Raw genomic sequence first — 19357 nt, forward strand, 5'->3', positions numbered from 1 at the left:
TTGGTATAATTATTCTTTTCATATATCTATTAGTAAAACTCTTTTTGAAGTAGTTTATGGTCGAAGGCCTTCTACTTTAACTTATTTCTTAGCAAATAAAACTAAAGTTGAGACAGTGGCAAGGGAGTTATTTGACAGGGATGAAGTTCTCCTTCAACTTAAATATAATTTCTGTAGGGCACAAGAACATATGAAGAGATATGCTGATAAAAAGAGGAAGTCATTGTAATTTGCAATAGGAGAATGAGTGTTCCTTAAATTAAGGCCCACAGGCATCACACGATTTCTATGCGCATTAATCAAAAATTGATAGTAAGATATTATGGACCTTTCCAGGTTGTTGCAAAATATGGAGATGTTGCATATAATCTTAAACTTCCACCTCATTCTCGAGTCCATCCTATCTTTCATGTATTATTTAGAAAGCTCTTGGTGAGTATAATGTGCAAACAAATCTACCCAATGGATTGGAGGTAGCACTAGAAGATAATGTGGAACTAGCATATGTGATTGCTAGTAGAAACATTGTTCATAATGGTGAAGTAATTCGTCAATGGCTAATCAAATTAAAGGGCAAGAGCATGATTGACACAACGTGGGAGGATGATTTACTCTTAGAACTCGATTTCCTTTTTTTAGCCTTGAGGACAAGGCTAGAGTTGTAATAAGTGGTAATGATAGGAACCAAGTTCTAGATGTGGACCAGGTGCTGGATCATGAGGGAAACATGCTGGATCACGAGGGAAACAAGTTTAAAACATAGTTTATATATTCAAGGGGGGACAAAACACAAAGGGACCTGAATAGAATTAATATATAGTATGCAATTTATATTTTAGAGTTAGTTATATCTTTGTGGCAATTATGTTAACATGTTTTAGAGTATGCGTGATTATAAGGTTGTGGGAAGGTAGAGGGGAGGGGATTTGAGAATTATTATGAGAATTATCAGATTGTTTGTGTTAACCCTAATATAATTTTGTATGTTTCTCTATTTTGAGTTTTGGATCTCTAACCCATTACATCCAATTGATTGAATTAGAAAAGAACTGCAAACTAAACGATGTGTTGGATACGTTGGATTTCAATCAAACAGTGACCCTTTTCAAAAGTACGATTAGAGCAACAATGCTGAACAAGTAGTGTTTAAAGTTGATTAATTAATACTTGTTGCAAAGAATCTGCTATGAGTTTTTTTACACCTCAAGATGTTACGATGCTCAATGTGTTTAAGTTAATCTGAACAGTTGTAAAATCTTGAAATGGTATTAATGAAAATCCTCTTCTTCTACAGAAAAAAAATCCTGAGTTATGATGGAGCAGAATTGCAGAAGAAAATCCTAATATATATATGAGTTGATAATGATGTTTGATAAAACCTATTATGAAATGGATCTTGCTGTATTAATTAGTTAGTCTATAAAAATATGATGGTTTCTTCCATCACACTAATGGTTTTAAATATTAATTTTATTTATTTAAGAAATTGATTTATTACAATAATCATTCTCAACAGATGTTACTAATATGTCACATATGCTGTGAATATATAATATAAAATATATATTTTTAAAAATCATTTCTTTTAATTTGAATCATAAATCTTAAATAAAAAAATTAAAAATATATATTTCATAATAGATGCACATAAAATGTGCAACATGATATACAGTAGATCATTTGCCTCATTTTATATATATAAATATTATAAACATCTCAATTATATGATTCATTTTAAATTTAATGGTTTGGATAAGTTTAAATCGTAATCGAACGGCTGGCTTAGTAAATTAAAATTTAGAATTTGGATTGGTCCAACTGTTTATGGAAATCGGATAAATACCCCTATTGCCGAGCGCCCTTTGCTTGTAAATAATTGAAAACTCAACCGGTGTGGATCTAAAAATACCGTTCGCCTACTCAAACCAGGCCATAATACAATCTCGCGGTTTAAGCAGCCCTAAATTAGAGATACCTTCGAGGACGAGAATCTCTTCGATTCGCCTCGGCAATCGATGCCAGATCAGGCGTCCTGATCCTGCTTGCTTTCAGGTAACTCCCTTGCTATGGCTGATTCTGTTCCCGAATCTCGTCCTTCCAGGTTCTGATCGCTTGTTCTCGATGGATTTGGTGAACCTGCGAATGTTTGATCGGGAGTATTTTGAGTTTTGTGATTTGGTCGATTGATTCATGTAGTGTTAGTTTTGCGATCTGTTTCGAGGCAAAGTGGTGGTTCTGATCTGTTTGATCAGCAAGCAATCACCTTGCTATTTGGGCATTTGGATTGATGCGCACGATTGAGCATGCTAATTAATTACGAGGGTGTTACTTTCGTACTGATGAGGGATATTATATTCTGCTTCTTTGCCTCTTACGTTAAATTAGGAGATAAAACTTTCTTCGACTGTACGGTTGTGATGAATAAATGATGTTCGACTTCTATTTTGTGTTAATATATTTCTTTGGATGAAAAGTAAACTGCTACTGGTTGTTGGATACAATCAGAAGATGTAAATTTTTTGTTGGCGGGTGGTTTGGGAAGGTAACTTGTTGGCTTGTTACAATCAATGATCATGGAGCGCCTAATTGCTTTCTTTAAGGCTTTACCACTTCTATGCACCCGGGAAAATTTATTCTAGCAATCAACAAGATTGTCCACTTTTCTCTGACTTACACACTTAAGAAAGAGCCTATAACCCGCTCTATTGGAGACAAGGTTGTAGGTATTTGCCCATCAAAGTGTTCAAATCCAATGGATGATGCTCCATTTGCTGAGAGCAAGAGGAATGTCACATGGAGGGAGAGAAGAGACTTTTTGCTAGTGATTCTTCCCAACCCACTTCCGATAAATACACACCCTTTGGTTGGTAATGTCTCTTAGACTGCTCCCATCTGGGTTTATCTTAGGTATTGTATTTCTTGGATGCTCTAGTTCACACCATCTTAAAGCACTGGGCCACCTAGACTTGTTGGGTCAATTGTTTGAACCACTTGAGCCAAAATTGGACCTGTTGATGCGCTTGGCCGGTTAGCAAACAACTATCACCCCTGACAGATGAGGTGGGGGAAAATTTCACAATAAACCCAATATACGTGAGACAACTTGCAACGATGTGTACATTTGAAGTGCAAAATACACCACCTTGCGCTGCATGTGCACCACACAAGCCTTGTTTGTCGTGTGTGTCCACTTGTGCCATGTGAATGCCACGTCACACCTAATGTACGCGAGCTTGCAATAATGCATATGCGATTTGGTGCGTTGCATTATTCATGTGCATTGCACATGACTCTATTATGTGCACATGGTGCCTTTTACTAGGTCTACTTTTTTACTAAGATATAACTTTATTAACAAATGTAAATAAATAACTCAATCTCCCTTGAACTTCTAGATGTACGACTAAACTTCCCCATGGAAATTCTTTCTTTGTCTTCTTCTTTATGTTTTTTGAAAACATTTTTATATTTCAAAAATTCCAACAATCTCCAACCATTTTAGAAATAAAGAAATTTGAAAACATGGTTTTAGACATTTGGTGAGCTTCTTTGTCCTTCACGTAGCATACATCTTGCTACTTGAATCTATGTTTTTGCAAGTCCTCACGAAGTTATGATGAAATTGCATAGTGAACAAGCCTTGAATTAGCTATTTCATTTGTGTAACTAGGTAACTAGAGATAACTTGCACAAAGATTGGTCCTCCAAATTAGTTGTTCGAAATGCTACCCAGGTATCCGCATAGATACTAGTATTTGACATTTGGTTGTTAATTTATTATAATTAATAACTCATCCTCTTTTTATCCTATAAGAATCTGAACACTTTTTTCCATGGATAATAATTATTTGATGCATGCAAATGTTCATTAGATTTATTACCACTCATTGCACTAGTTTTCATGAATCAAGTTGAAGTTCCTTCATTTGAAAATTCTATTATTGAGCTTTAGGCCCATCCCACTGCGGGTTCTTTGGACCTTTTTCTTGCAAGCCTATATATTAGTAGACTGTCTAAATTGTGGCCTTACATAGTTATGTATTTACCTAATATGCATGGACTTTGCTATATGCCCTAGCCATTGCAGCTTGACTTTTATGAAAGTCATATTAGAGGCATGTGCTTAGGCTACATTGGAATTTCCACTAGTAAATCCCTTAGCCATTTTTCTTCCTTTCTTGTGCTTGACAATTTCACAAAATTTGATGCTATGGTTGAATTTGTAAAACATGTTTGCTTCTTAGAGCCCCTAGAAAAAGCTCTCCCATCAAGATTGAAAATCCTCCAACTAGTGCATGAGTAATCCTCTAGATTGGTTACCCAACTTGCAATTGAGTAACCCTTCCCGTCAGAAACCTACTATATACTATGTTGTTCCCTTTAGTTATTTGTTTTGTTAACATTTGGATGTGTATTGTTGGGATTTCTAGTATATCCATTAAGCTTCACTATCACAAATATGATATCTAATTTGATACACGTCATGACAAACATCAAGCACTAATGACCTTGGCATATTCTTCTTGACATACCACCTTATCACAGTTAAGTGGTTTTCATACCAGATCCATTGACGACTAACCGAAGTGTACATTGAATCAACAAAAGGTTACTATTTTTTCTTATGTTCTTAATGTCAAATACGCCGACCACACCTAGTGGGAGACTTGGTTGTTGTTGTTCTTATTGTCAAATACAACATTAGTTTCTCATTTATCTTTCATGTCAGAGTTACTAGGCAATAGAGATTTAGTTTCATTAATTTTATCTTGATAGTACCAAAAATAAGTATCTATCACACAAAAACAATGATATCCCAAATTGTATTATAAACATATTACCAGATTGATTTATGATAAATCTATATGATAAAACAATCTTTTTAAGCTTCTCCTGCTATTGTTTAGAAGCTTGCTTAAGACCATAAAGAGATCTTACTAGTTGGACACTACAAATCCCTTTGACTCATCCATTTAACTTCTTCTTCTAAATCATCATTAGAATTACATGGTTTTCACATCCATTTTGTGGATCTCAATCTTGTTGATGGAAGCTAATGCCAACAAAATTATAATTGAAGCAGTTTTAGGCTTCCAGCTTCTGGAACATAAGTATCAAAGAACTTAGCATCTTCTTTCTGTGTGTAAACCATACCTATCAATTTAACACTATGTTTCAGCATTTCCATCCACCTTTTTTTTTCAATTGAATACCCACTTGTAACCAATTGATTTGCTCCCCAGTGATAGGTTAATAAGGACTCATGTCTTGTTGGCCATGATTGAATGTCTCACTATTAATTGCTTCCTTCCAAATAGGTGCATCTGAAGATCCAACAAAAATTGAAATATGTGAAATAATCTCTTCACAAAATCCTGCTACTAAGAACATATAAAATTTCATTCTGAATGTTGTGTGTATTCTGGGACATTTGCTTCTCCTAATTTGCAGAATTTCTTCAAGTCTTCAGGAAGAAGATTGATTTCCAATATATTCCATAGATTCAAAAGAGGTTGATATTCTCTTCTAAGTTGGTATTGATTTAACAATTCTAGTAACTTTTATTAAATCATTAAGCCTCACTATCTTATTATCTTGTGCGTTTACAAGAAATACCTATATTGGTTTTACCGAGCTAAGTTCTTTTAGGGTCAATAGTCTAACTATTGACCTACATCCATAAACTTTTTAAGCAGGTATGGAAGTTTCCTTTTCATCCAAGCTTTATATTAGCATTGGGTCTTTCCTTTTGTGCGAACCGTCTTCAAAAGACTAGTAGTTCATAGGCTTCACCTATAAGCCTTCTTTGTTATGTGTGCCACATGGATGTTGCAGCTCATCTACATTTGTGCATGGTTGCACATTTATTCATTGTAGTGCATTTAATGGCACATATTTATTGTACTTCACCCAAAATTGTCATGTGCATTACATATGTTCCACTTTGCATATGGTGCCCCACTTTACATATGGTGCCCCTACTAAGTCCACCTTTTTGTCAAAATATAGCATTATTAAGAATCTAAATTTAATTGCCTTAGGTTTCTTCTAAGTTTAGATGTGAGAATAAAGTTCCCTACAAGAATCCAAGATCTCCAAGAGTTTTCTTTTTCTTCTTTCTAAACTCTCTCAAAAGCAATTTTTATTTTGAAAAAATTCCATCATTGTGTTCATTTTTGTAGGGAGCTTCAAGGTTTAAAATTTCAAGCTATATTTAAGTTTTAGTCATTGATCATAATGATATAATTTTGGTACCGTATCATGCATGTTGATAAAGTTTTGATATTTATTTAATTTAATAATAAAAATAATTAACTTTTATTATAATTAATTATTTTAACATATTTTGCTACCAAATTTTGCTATATTTGAGTTTCAAGACACGAGACTTTCAATTGTAAGGATGTAAATTTTTATATAATTGTGTTTGAAATTTATTTGTGAGCAATTGATAAGAAATTTGATATTAAATATTCTTTTTTTTATTTGATAAAGCCTAAATAAAACTTTTTGATGAAGTGAAATATTCAAATTCTTGTTTTTTTAACTATAATTATTAAAGTAGATGAAAAATTAAGAGATATAAGATTTTCTAAATTTTAAATGTAACATATTGTTAAATTTTAAAATTTATAATTAAATTTATTTAATTTTACAAGTATAAAATTTGTTCTCGTGTGACGTAAAGGTCACGGGTTTAAGTTTCGGAAGTAACTTCTTGCAAAGAAGGGTAAAGAGAAGGGTAAAGTTGTGCATACGATAGACCCTTCTCCAAGACTCGCATTGGCGGGAGCTTCGTGCACCGATTGTCTTTTTTTTTTTACAAGTATACAATTTCTAAAAAATAAGAATATGAAATTTGACTCATTTGACTTAATCAAAATTAAAATTTTCGGATTTAAATTTGTTGTTGTTGTAATTATATTTCATTTGAATAAATATTTTTTGTAACTTAATAAAGTAAAATTTTATTTAATTAAAGTGTTATATTACACATGTTAAATGTCATAACACTAAAAAAATCTTTGTTGAAGTTTAATTTTAAATTTTATTATATTTTTATTTTGAATGATTTTTAAAAAACTTTTAAATAACTAATTAAGATAAATCAAACTAATATTTTATATTTTAGGAGATAGTCTATTGAGCAAACATAGTAATTACAACCCCACAGGTGTGATGTAGTAGTCAAGCATTCAGAGGGCGAATAAGAGAAAGGGAACATATGAGGTCTTGAGTTCAAATCCCAATAGAGATTATTTTGGAGGTCGACCTTTGAGTGTGCATAAGTTGTACTCCGAATTTACTATATAGGCGAACCATAGGGAAGATCATTTACCTTTAGGATTAGTCGGGAGAAATCCAAACACCTGGATTACAAAAAAAGAAGTAATTACAATCCAATAAATTCAAACTGGGCTCAATTTGAGTTTATTAAATCAATTTAAAATTGAACTAAATTTATATATAGGATGGGTTGATTTGCTGATATCTAATTAGGTTATAGTATTATTTAAAAAGTTAGGAATTATTTTTAAATCATAAGTATTTTTTTCTCTTTTTCTCATCTCAACGCGCCCACCTATGTTGCACCGTCTAGCTACTATCATTGCTAGCGGCTATCACCTATTGTCGTCTGCCTGGTACTCCTCTCTTCTCTTCTCTCCCTCTCTTTTTTGTCTCTTCTTCTTCTCCCCTATCCTCGCTTCTCACTTTAATTGATCCTTTCTTTTTGTTGTTCTATCCAGTGTTTTAAATGGCGGCCGAGGCGGCCGCCTAAGTGGCTCCTAGGTGGGAGGCAGGAGGCGAGCATCACTAGCACTGCCTTTGCCTTAGATGGTGCTTTAGGCGGTCAAAGATGAGGCGAGGCAGCGGGTGAGACAGTGGGTGAGGTGGTCAAGTCAATAGGTGAGACGGTCAAATTCAACACAATTTAAAAAACCCAAATATATTAATATATTTTCTATCCCTTCTAAAACATAAATATCTCCACCAACCCACCAAGTCACCCATAAGAAATGGGTGGAGATTTGCTTTTATCCTCTGAAGCTAGTGAAGTTCAAGATTGGCTTGTTGATGATGGTGATGAAGATGAGATCGAGATGGGTTCGGGACTTACTTGGAGAATGGTGGTGGAAGTCTTAGGAGCAGATGAAGTGCTACAACCAAGGAGTGCAAGGAAAACTTGAAGAGGATTTAGATATATCGGAGGAGGAGAATGAAGATGTTGATTTTGAGTCTGATGATTAGAGGATTATGAATGTAGTTGATGGTACATGTGTAGATGATTTAGAAGATTAGTTATGTTTAATCTAGTCCTTGTTGGCTTGTTGCTATGTTGGATTGAAACTTTAAATTTTAAACTTAGGCTTTTGGTAAAAGTAATGATATTACTTTTTAGAATTAATATGGTGATGAATGTTTATTAATTATCTTGTTAGTTGCATCTATATATTTATTTGTACCTTATATAAATTGTTATTGTATGAAACTTATTTATGCATAAACATCATTTAATTATATGTATATTACATAAAGAATAATGACTATTTATAATATTATGTATAAAAAATAGTAAAAAAAAAAACCACCTAGGCATCGCCTAAGCAGCTGAGGCGGTAGGCAATCACTAACCGTCCCGCCATCGCCTACCGCCATTTACAATATTGGTTCCATCGCATATCGTCAGTGCCAAGATCATTTCGCGTGTAGGCAAAATGGTATATTTCGCTGACACCTACTTGCATAGCTTGGCACCTTTTATGCTTGTAAGCTAACAATGAAGACATTGGTTTGCTTGAATGAAGAAAAGACAACATTCTCTTAGCATACTCTTTTCCCTCTTTCCTCAAAATGGTCTAAAAATGGGGCACTTTTGACTTTCGATTGCTTATTGGGCATATCCTCAAGGTAAGGTCTACCATGATGGGTGATTGTCTATATTCCCAATTGTCAATCAATGCCGCTAGCTCTATCTCATTTTGCATTTGTTTGTCTCTTGTTCTTAAACCAAATGATTTACTGCTATAACCATCACTACTTCCTGAATAAATGATGATGCATCACAATGGATAATTACTATCTCATTTGGTATTTGTTTGTCTCGTCTCTTGTTGTTGCACACACCAAATGATATAGTGTCCCTATGTTACTACTTCCTGTAGTGTGTTAGTGTACTTTCTTATTGCTCTATCTTCTTCCTTGTTTAAATTGTTTTTTAAAATATCAATGTTGCTTTCTGTTTTTCATTGTCTTATGCTACTCCTTTCTGGATGAATAACTTCTCCACATCACTCAAATATTTAAATTTGAGTATTATGTAATTACATCTCTTTACTTTTTTTTCCATTTTTTTCCTTTAACGTTATCTTTCATCAAATGCTTAGCACTTAGAAAATCTTGTTTGTATATTTGCATCTCAATTGGATTTCCTCAATTTTCTTCATCAGCTGTCAGTTGAAAGTATGGATCAGCCCTTGTTTATTCTTTGTAAGTTGTGCTTATCTTTGGTAATCTACACCTTAATACGCTAGCCAATTTCAAGAAGCTGGGATGTTCAATATTTAATTTTATAATGAATCAACACAATTGAACAAGCTTGCTTAGGCAGTTTTGTTAAATTTTGATGTTTATTGTATGCATATGTTTTGTTAACTCAATGCTTATCATATTATTCCTGCCATCATATAGTTCCTCTAATTAGGTTTTAATTCTGATAAAATATTCGGAAATTGCTTTTCTTATTGAAGTATATTTTGTTTCTATGTTATTCAAGCGTGGTTTGCTTGCTGTCTATTGTAATGCAATTGGCAGTGTTTACTGTAAGTGGAATGCATTTCTATTATATCCTACTGTGGAGAACTCCTTTTACATAACATTTGCTATATACTTATCTAGGTAATGAAGGACTTGCCTGAGGCAGTTGTGGATTCAAAATTCCTTCAGCAAAATTTAGATGAATCAGTAGATAAAGAAACTACATCTAATTCAGAACATAAGAATCTACCTGATACGTCAGCAAAGGTTTCTTTATTTTCAAGTTTTTTCACATCCAATTTCTCACTTTTTGAAAGAAACCCCAGCTCATTTTCAGTAGAAAACAACCCTAGCAAATCTAGTAGTTATGGCTGGACAACAGCTGTAAAGAACATTATTAGTAGTGGTTCAATGAGGAGGCTCCAAGATCTTGTATTAGGATCAAGCAGTGCTGTCACTTTGAGCTCAACCAGTGAAATATGGTTTCTTGGGAAGTGCTACAATCTGTCATTCGAGGAGTCACATAATCCTGACCCGGGCAATAGTTTTACATCTTTTCTAGAAGATTTCTCATCAAGAATATGGATCACTTACCGGAAAGGTTAGTTTACTGAAGCCGTCATGGCCATGAGTGTCATATTTTTGACCCACATCTTCTACAGGTTTCAAACCTATCGGCGACTCAAAATTCACATGTGATGTCAACTGGGGGTGTATGATCAGAAGTAGCCAGATGCTTGTTGCTCAGGTAATTATCTTATTCAGCTCTTTCCTTCTAGCTCATACTTGTGCAGATGAAGCTATTAGTGACGTGTACTTAAAATTGCCAACAGGCATTGATTCTTCACTATATGGGGAGATCTTGGCGGAAATCCTCACAAAAGGTGATGATTCATACTAGTTATCCATGTGATTCACTTTGATGTTTGGTAATTATTGAAAAAAGGTCTAGTGAACATTGTGTCTGAATGTTGGTTTGCAGCCATACGATTTTCAGTATATCGAAATTCTACGTCTTTTTGGCGACTCGAGCTTATGTACCTTTTCAATACACAATCTTCTTAAAGCTGGGAAGGATTTTGGTTTGGCTGCAGGATCATGGTTGGGTCCTTATGCTATGTGTCGAACTTGGGAAACCATTGCTCATGCTAACAGAGAGCAAGATGAACATAAACAAAGCTTGCCTATGGTTCTATATGTTGTTTCAGGTGATAAAGATGGGGAACAAGGTGGAGCTCCTGTTATCTGCATTGAGGTTGTATCTAGACTTTGTCATGATTTTAGCAAGGAGCAACTAGACTGGGCACCTATACTCTTTTTGGTGCCTTTGGTTCTTGGACTGGAAAAAATCAACCCCAGGCAAGTTAAATGTGGCAATCTTTCTCATGAAATGGCACGAAAATTGGCATTGTTCTAAAAATGCATGATTTTAAGGTTTGGTTTGTCAAAGAGACCTAATAAACAAATACTTCGATCATCTGTGGGTCTGATTAACTGCTTATACTGCTTGGTGCATACCTACATATCAACCAGAATTTATTGGCTTGGTAATGTAGTTTGAATTATATTGAAGTGAAATTGTTAGATACATTTATATGCCCTGTCTCAATCATTTATCAAATTGGTATTATACTGGACTTAGAACCCTTCATACATAATTTAACCATGAGCATCTCTTACATAAGGCATGATAATGAAGAGAAAAACAGATGTCAAATCACTATAAGCCAATTTTCTGTTGAAAATGATTTTTTATGCAAGTTTCTAAAAGCTATTTGTATAGTTCAATGCAAGATTTGTGGTGCCAAGCCATGCCACTCGAAACTGTTGAAATTTCTTGTTCATAGTATTCTTGTGATCAGTAGAGGTTGGTCATGGCAGCGATACTAGGGTGTGCAGTGGTGGCCGGTAAGTAGGGCGGCAGGTGTAGGGAACGAGAAAGGAGAGAAAAAAAACAAAAATAGGAGGGATGATTAACTGCTTATGTTGCTTGGTGCATACCTACATATCAACCAGAATTTATTGGCTCGGTAATGTAGTTTGAATTGTATTGAAGTGAAATTGTTAGATTCATTTATACGCCCTGTCTCAATCATTTATCAAATTGGTATTATACTGGACTTAGAATCCTTCATACATAGTTTAACCATGAGCATCTCTTAGATAAGGAATGATGATGAAGAGAAAAACAGATGTCAAATCACTATAAGCCAATTTTTTATGTTGAAAATGATTTTTTATGCAAGTTTCTAAAATCTATTTGTATAGTTCAATGCAAGATTTGTGGTGCCAAGCCATGCCACTCGAAATTGTTGAAATTTCTTGTTCACAGTATTCTCATGATCAGTAGAGGTTGGTCATGGCGGCGATAGTAGGGTGTGCCGTTTGGTGGCCAGTAAGTAGGGCGGCCGGCAGGTGTAGGGAATGAGAAATGAGAGAAAAAAAAGAAAGGAAAAAAAGGAGGGATGAACAACATTGACATCTCTCTATGGTAGGGGTAGGTGACTATAGACAAGAGGAGAAGGAAGAAAGAGATCGACAAGGAGAGGGTGAGAAAAAGAAAGAGAGGTCTACTTCAGGAAGATAGGTGGTTAGTTGGGTGGGGTTAGGGCACGCAAGGGCGATATGGGTGGCAGTCGCACAAAGAGGAATAGAAGAGAGATTGAGAGAGAAGGTGGTTGGGTGATTGACGAGAGAGAAAATCACATTAGGAGAGAGAAAGAGTAGAATTATGCAACTTTTAATTGTCAAAAATTCTACTAATTCAAACTGGTGTGATTAAATTTAGATGTCCTTTATATAAATTTGGTTCATTTCTAAACTGGCCAAATCAAATTTGAAATCAATTTCAATTTTAACCCAAATGGCTCTAATCACTGTTCTAACATGATGGATTTCCTTCAAACCCAACTTGGCTTTAACTTCACCTCCAAAATTTGAATTGTTAATTCGGTTCGACTTATTTTGTCATCTAAGATTTAAAATGTGAAATTTTAAATATGATAAAATTCCATATCTGTCATATATTCGAAAAAGAAAAAGTTACTGAAAGGAAACAATACCAAAGTCGTATGATTTCAATCACAGAATGAAACTTTGGCAAAACTCAAAACTTTAAACCTTGGTTCAATGTATCTCCAATCTGTTCACGAAATACTTGGAAATTATCAAATTGTTGTCTTTGAAGCTAGAGTTCTGAATGAAGAGTCACATGGATTTCCCATAGTGTATTAACTTTCTTTTCAAATTTGTCTGTCTGTGAAGGTCAGCTAGGTTCCTCAAGTTTTAAAATGCAGAACTATTTTCCTATTAAGCTTAAGGGGTGACACTTATCTCAATTCTAATTTGTAACACATCTTTGTTTAATTAGAGATGTGATATATGAAACTTGTTTCTACTGTTTCCCATGTTGAGAGAATTCTGGAAGTATACTTCAGTAGTATGTCTGAGTTTGATATGTTTGTCATTTTAATAACCTGATTTCCAGAAGGGAGACCAGCAGGAAAATTGACCTGTTTTGGTTTTGAACTATGCAAGCCCAAGGCGGCAATCACAATGTTTTATTTTAATAGGAAAACTAAAAGCACCTTTGGTCGCTTTCTCTTATAATAGCTCATAGTCAAAAAAAATAAAATAAAATAAAAAACCTGTGCTTCCATTAGATTATTTGATTTTTGATGAATTATACAAACTTCATTTTTCTTCATTAGTTGTGGTTAGGGTGTTCATGTGCGTGCAGTGGCATCGTACATCATGGGATATTGATTTTCTTCTAAATGCCCTTAATGTATGCCCTATTCTTGCAGATATATTCCTTTGTTACGGGAAACATTTACATTTCCACAAAGCCTAGGCATTTTAGGTGGTAAACCTGGAACTTCCACGTACATTGTTGGTGTACAGGATGAGAAGGCATTGTACTTGGATCCTCATGAAGTTCAAACGGTATTAAATTTGTTGACCCATCAACAGTTTTATTTTTTTATTGTTATGGAGATAGAATTATTTTGCACTTCCATTGTTTTCAATGAAGATGGTAGATGAAAGTGATGTTATAGGTCAAAAATCTATCTTATGTTCACTTGTTATTTGTTAGTAAATAGTAGATCCTGCTTTAAGAATAGTTTGTCTGATTTCTACACCTTCTGATTTTTGCTGACATGTTTGCTTAAGTTAGTTCTGGTGGAATGATCTTATTAACATGGATTAAGATGGAAATGTACATAATTCGAAGTGGTTAGAAAAATAAAGCTATATTTTACATAATCATAAAAGTGATTAAGAGATTTTTAGATATTATTAGTCATGTGACATAGTTCAACTTCAGATAGTTGGGAGTAACATGATTGATAATGATGGTGATATACATATTGAAGTTCAAGATTTGCATTGTATATTTATTCCCCTAACATTTCACACCTTTTTGGTAAGTATAATAGACAATTTTTGCTAGTTAAATTCGGGAATCCATTTTTTTTAAATTAGGAATTTAGCTGCATAGTTATACATTGTGATCAGGAAAGACATTTATTAACTTGTAATTCTTATTATTCTTCACCATTTTCATTATTTTATAAAGAGCAAATAACTTCAGATATGATTTGTGATGAAACCATGCTATAAATTTTAAAGCAAAGAAGAATAGCAAAATATATAAATTGTTTTGATCATCTTTTCTTTAAAGTTTTAAGTGAAATGTTTAACTCTTTGTTCAGTGGTGCCCGCTGTTAAATTCCCATGAGATTTCAATGTCTTCTATTCTACATGTCATGCCTTCAGGTTTAAATATTTCCTTGATTATTTTTTTTAGGAATTTACCTATTTCAGACCTACTATCAAGGACATATTGGTGGAAATATTGTTCTGAAAATAAGAAATGGATGATTGAAATTGGGAGGAACTTATGAGATTTGTGCGTGTGCCTCCTAGATAGTGTTGTTCAGTAATGGTAGGTTATATGCATTGTGGTTCTGAATGTAGGGCATTTTGGTTGAAAGATATTTGAAAAGTTTAATGCAATAGAGGTGATGAATGTTGAGATTGCCATGTGAGTATACTAAAAGAATTAAGGTAGAGAGCACTAGCACTACCTTACCTAGCAAATACACATGATACTCTAAGACCAAAGTATCCTTCAACATGTTCAATTGACAAGAGTTTCTTTGTTTCCATTTTTTTGATTTAGTCTTGCCTAGTCATCCTATTTTTGTTATTAGTTGGGTTTGTTTCACTTGAACTTAATCTAATTTAACTTTAACACACCTCGGTGATGATCCAACAGTGATTCAAGTTCTTGCCACATGGGCATGCTTGAACTAAGCATTGGCAAGGCCGCAAAGGGTTTAACCAAACCAAAAGTATTGATTAACAAGCTAAAAATTGAATTACAGTGCCTTCTTTACTGACTGACCTGATATAAAGGCTTTATTGCAAAAGTTTGAACTTGTTAGAATACTATTGCAAATTTGGAACTTGGTGCACGTGGAATTATGATGCAATATAAGGAGTGCAGTTCACTCAAAATAATCATCCCCAAGCAGGATTTTGAAACCATAAGAACCTTAGCAAAGACACATGTTCTTCCATCTCCATAGTTGATCTTATTCATGAAATTTTGAACTTGTTGTCTAAAGAGATATAATTGATCTGGGTATAACTCCCTATTTACCTGCATGTTCTTTGAGATGGCTTCTGACAAAAATGCAGTTGATCTTCTAGTTTTCACCCTTTTTCTTGCACTCATTGTTCCATCTATGTTATGCTCCTATTCAATTCTCTGAGCCATGCTAAATAATTATCTATAATAGGCTGTTGATATCAAGAAGGATGATTTGGAAAGTGATTGCTCTTCCTATCACTGCAGGTATGTTTTTAAACCCACATGAATTTCCCACATACGTGAAACTTTTATCCTCTTAAGCAGATTTCTTTTTAAAAAAATTACTGCATGTATAATTCCTTAGCTTATCGAATTACATTGATTTCAGCACTGTGCGTCACCTGTCACTAGACATGATTGACCCATCATTAGCCATTGGTTTTTACTGCAGAGATAAAGGTTAAATTTATCTTCCTTGAAGATGATTTTCTAAAATCTCTTTCATCAATGCCAAATTTATCATTATTTCACTTTTTTTTTCATTCTACAGGAGATTTTGAAGACTTTTGTTCCCGTGCCACTCAGCTTGCAGATAAATCAGGTGGAGCGCCTTTGTTCACTGTTGCCCAAAATCTTCCACACTCAAAACCAATTTCGCACAATGATTGTAGTGCACTTGGTGCTGATATCAACAGTTCGGATGATTTCTGCTCAGAAAATCTCATTGACGATCAAACCCAAGAAGATGAATGGCAAATTCTCTGAAGGGCCACACAAATAAAACCTTGTGCAAACACCATGTTCCTCGGAGGTCAGCCTAACACTGACCTGCTTAAAATGCTCCAGTGTGCTGGATTATTTTTTTTCCTTTCGTTAATTCTTTGTAAATTATTATCAATATTTTAACCTGTAAACAAATTATGCTAATTCATTGCTGAAGGACGGATCGAGCCAATGTACTAATGGTTGATCTTATGTATTCTAAAACGTCTCCAAGTATATTTTCCAGTTAAGCAAAAAAGTAGAAAAATCAATATTTATATATCTGAGTAAACTTGGTGGTGATTGTTATTTGTGCCGAAAAGAAGGATGTTTTTCTTTTGTGATAATAAGTTACCACATACAAGACTGACTGACATGCAACTACTCCACGGATGATATCAGAGAGGGTGACGACTTACATGAACAAGAATCTGACAATTTATTTGTTTTATATTGTTATTATTTTTTTTTCTTTTAAACAAACCAGTCTTTCATACCACTATCAAATGGTTATTCAAATGTTTTCAAATTGTTATTATATAATTTAAATTCTCTGACACTAAGAGCATACTGCCGAAACAGCACTTTAGCCGAGCTAACACATGAATCGCACAACACCTCATTTGAAACCTATCACACCTAGAAGTTGTGAACATAAATTTAATATTTCTCTATTTTAGTTTGGTTTCATATTAATAACGATTTAGTGGTACTTTAATGCACATTCTATGACACTGGAAAACACTATCTTAGTGACACTTTAATAACAATTTTGTAAGATTCATATGTGACTAAAGCAATCTTAATGAGATAATATGTAAATGGTGGTTGCTGACTAGTCATGCCCTTCCACAATTTCTGGATATTCATTTTCATTGATTTCAAAATGAACTAATCAAAGTCAAATTTCAGTTTGGTCGATTTAGTTAGGAACATGTCGCATCACAGACTTTAGTCAATATCTAACTTTTACTGAACAAGTAAATAGCCTACTTTTAGTGAATGAGTAACTAGCAACGGTCGCATTTCATAGTATCAAACTATAAACGGAAAAATAAAATAAAATAAAATCAAAAGGGTGTCTTTTTGTTTCAATTCACCAAAGGTTCATCCTGCCCAATGTTTCTTGTCAAAATTTCACTTTATCCCCCCCCTCCCCCCCCCCCCCCCCCCCCCCCCCAAAAAAAAAAAAAGCCAACTAAGCCTCTTTCGATGTAACTCGTTGCTTAGCCTCGTTCGATCTAACTCGTTGCTCAAATCCATGTGAATCCTACTAAAAGAGATACTATTATCCCACCCTAACAATATTATTATCCCTGTCCTTCATCCTAAGCTAGTCTATAAATGTTGTTTCATCTTGTTATAGATGCCATTTCCTCTTTATCTACCGGCAGACTTCTCCACTCACTTCTTGGTTTATACTATTGTTCATCTCTCTACTTCTTTATTTTAATATATTGGTGTTGTGTTGTCTATCATTTATGTAACATAAGTTTTGAGTCCATTCCACACAGGGTTGTATTGTTTGTCACCATTCTATGCTCTCATCGAGGTTGTTTTTTTTTAGTTTTTAAAACTACGTAGCTCTTTTGCTAAAAGCTACATGAGCATATACCAGTTAAATTTCATAAATGAATACTCCTTAAAATTCATTCCATCATTCTATGATTTCATTTTCTAATTTTAGACAATTTTGATCCGTATAATAATTTTAACCAAAATTGCTATATAAATGTATACTAGTTAAAATTTACCAATAAACACTCTTTATACTCCTTAAAATTACTACATTAATCCAAACTTCACAAATAAACCCTCTATTGTACTTCTTGGAACTTATAAAGTTGTTTTATGCTTTCATTTTATAATTTTGGATAAGGTTGGATCCACAAAACTACTATATGCATTCACATTGAATAGATGAATCCTTTGTTAGGCTTTTTGGAACTTATTCAAAATTTCGGCCTAGTTTAATAGTTTTGATAATACTACTACATAGACCTAAACTGCCCAAACTCCATAGATGAAGCCTTTGTTGTTCTCCTTTGAACCTACTTAGATCATTTATGCCTTAATTTTTTTTCTCAATTTTGCCTAAGTGTAGTTTCATGCCATAGTTTAGGCATACGTTTAGTCAAGACAATGAGAACATCCAAAAAAGGTATTTAAGGTCCACTTGAGTTGGGTAAAATCAGTTCTTATAGGTTGTCTTATGAGGTTTTATTTTGCACTATAGGTGTACAATATTATATAATCATAGTAATATGGATGTTATTTGCAAAATACTAAATTCATTTCAATTGTATTGATTGTTTGGAGATTATTTGATAAGTTTTGATGTAACTAGTAATTGGAAAATTCCAAGGTGCTCATGCACAATGTTTGCTAAAACTAGTACATTGGATTTTTTTTTCTTACTTAAATGATGAAACTGAGTCATAGATGCATCTAGAGAGCCTTTGAAGTCCACTCACACTTTTGGTATTGCTAAACTCCTCCAAGATGTGCTCAAATGATGAATTTAAGCATATATATATATGTAGTCCAATAATCATTGAAGTTCTCCTCCAATGTCGATATACTAGCTTTGACCAAAATTGTTATATGAGATTTTTTTTTTCTAAAATAGTGAATTTGAGTGGATGGATGTATTCTAAGAAGCTTTTGAAGTCTATTCACCATTTAAGTTATTGCCATACTCCTCTTAATTGCCAAGGTGGCAATTTTTACAAAAATTACTACATGAGTTTTTTTTAGCTCAAATCGTAAATTTGAGGAGACATGTATTCTAAGGAGCTACTAGAGTCCACTCATGATTTTAGAATAATTGAACTCCTCCAAGGTGCCCCTCCTCTATGTAGAAGTTTTTTTAAAAACAATTATTATATGGATTTTTTTTTTAATTGTAAATCTAAGTGCACAAATGTGTTTGAAGAAGCTTGAAGTCTCATTATTTCAATTACTACCAAACTTCTCCAAGGTGCTCGTATATCAATTTTAGCCAAAGTTGCTATATGAATATGAATTACATTTACACTCAAATATGAGGAGATATATGCATCCTAGGAACCCATTGGAGTTCAATATATTTCAAGGTTGTCAAACTCCAAAATACCAATGTAGTAGTTTTAGCCCAAATTATTGCATGGAGTTTTTTCCCCCAAGGCATTGATCTTTTCTGAATTCATTTAAGTACAAAATTAAAATATTAAATAATACAATTTAGAGTTAAGAGAGGAA

The 19357-nt window shown here is 33.7% G+C and overlaps 1 protein-coding gene across 1 annotated transcript; it reads left to right on the forward strand.

Moving 5' to 3' along the window:
* The first annotated feature begins 1937 nt into the window (after window positions 1-1937).
* Window positions 1938-16334, forward strand: LOC141843307 (cysteine protease ATG4B-like). Its single transcript, XM_074731377.1, has 9 exons — window positions 1938-2052; window positions 9898-10357; window positions 10419-10504; window positions 10590-10640; window positions 10739-11115; window positions 13563-13701; window positions 15564-15619; window positions 15744-15814; window positions 15906-16334. Exons 2-9 carry the CDS (start codon window positions 9901-9903, stop codon window positions 16118-16120), a joined length of 1452 nt encoding a protein of 483 aa, XP_074587478.1. The 5' UTR covers window positions 1938-2052; window positions 9898-9900; the 3' UTR covers window positions 16121-16334.
* The last annotated feature ends 3023 nt before the right edge of the window (window positions 16335-19357 follow it).

Source organism: Curcuma longa, chromosome 1 (assembly GCF_044706935.1).
Source record: "Curcuma longa cultivar G26 ecotype Majalengka, Jawa Barat chromosome 1, ITB_CL_G26_1.1, whole genome shotgun sequence".
Lineage (NCBI taxonomy): Eukaryota > Viridiplantae > Streptophyta > Magnoliopsida > Zingiberales > Zingiberaceae > Curcuma > Curcuma longa.

Excerpts from the sequence above, each read along its gene's own strand:
- LOC141843307 (XM_074731377.1), top strand. The coding sequence starts at position 9,901 with ATGAAGGACTTGCCTGAGGCAGTTGTGGATTCAAAATTCCTTCAGCAA. Across the intron at positions 13,702-15,563 it reads ATCCTCATGAAGTTCAAACG|GCTGTTGATATCAAGAAGGA; the intron begins GTATTAAATTTG and ends TATCTATAATAG. Across the intron at positions 15,815-15,905 it reads TTTTTACTGCAGAGATAAAG|GAGATTTTGAAGACTTTTGT; the intron begins GTTAAATTTATC and ends TTCATTCTACAG.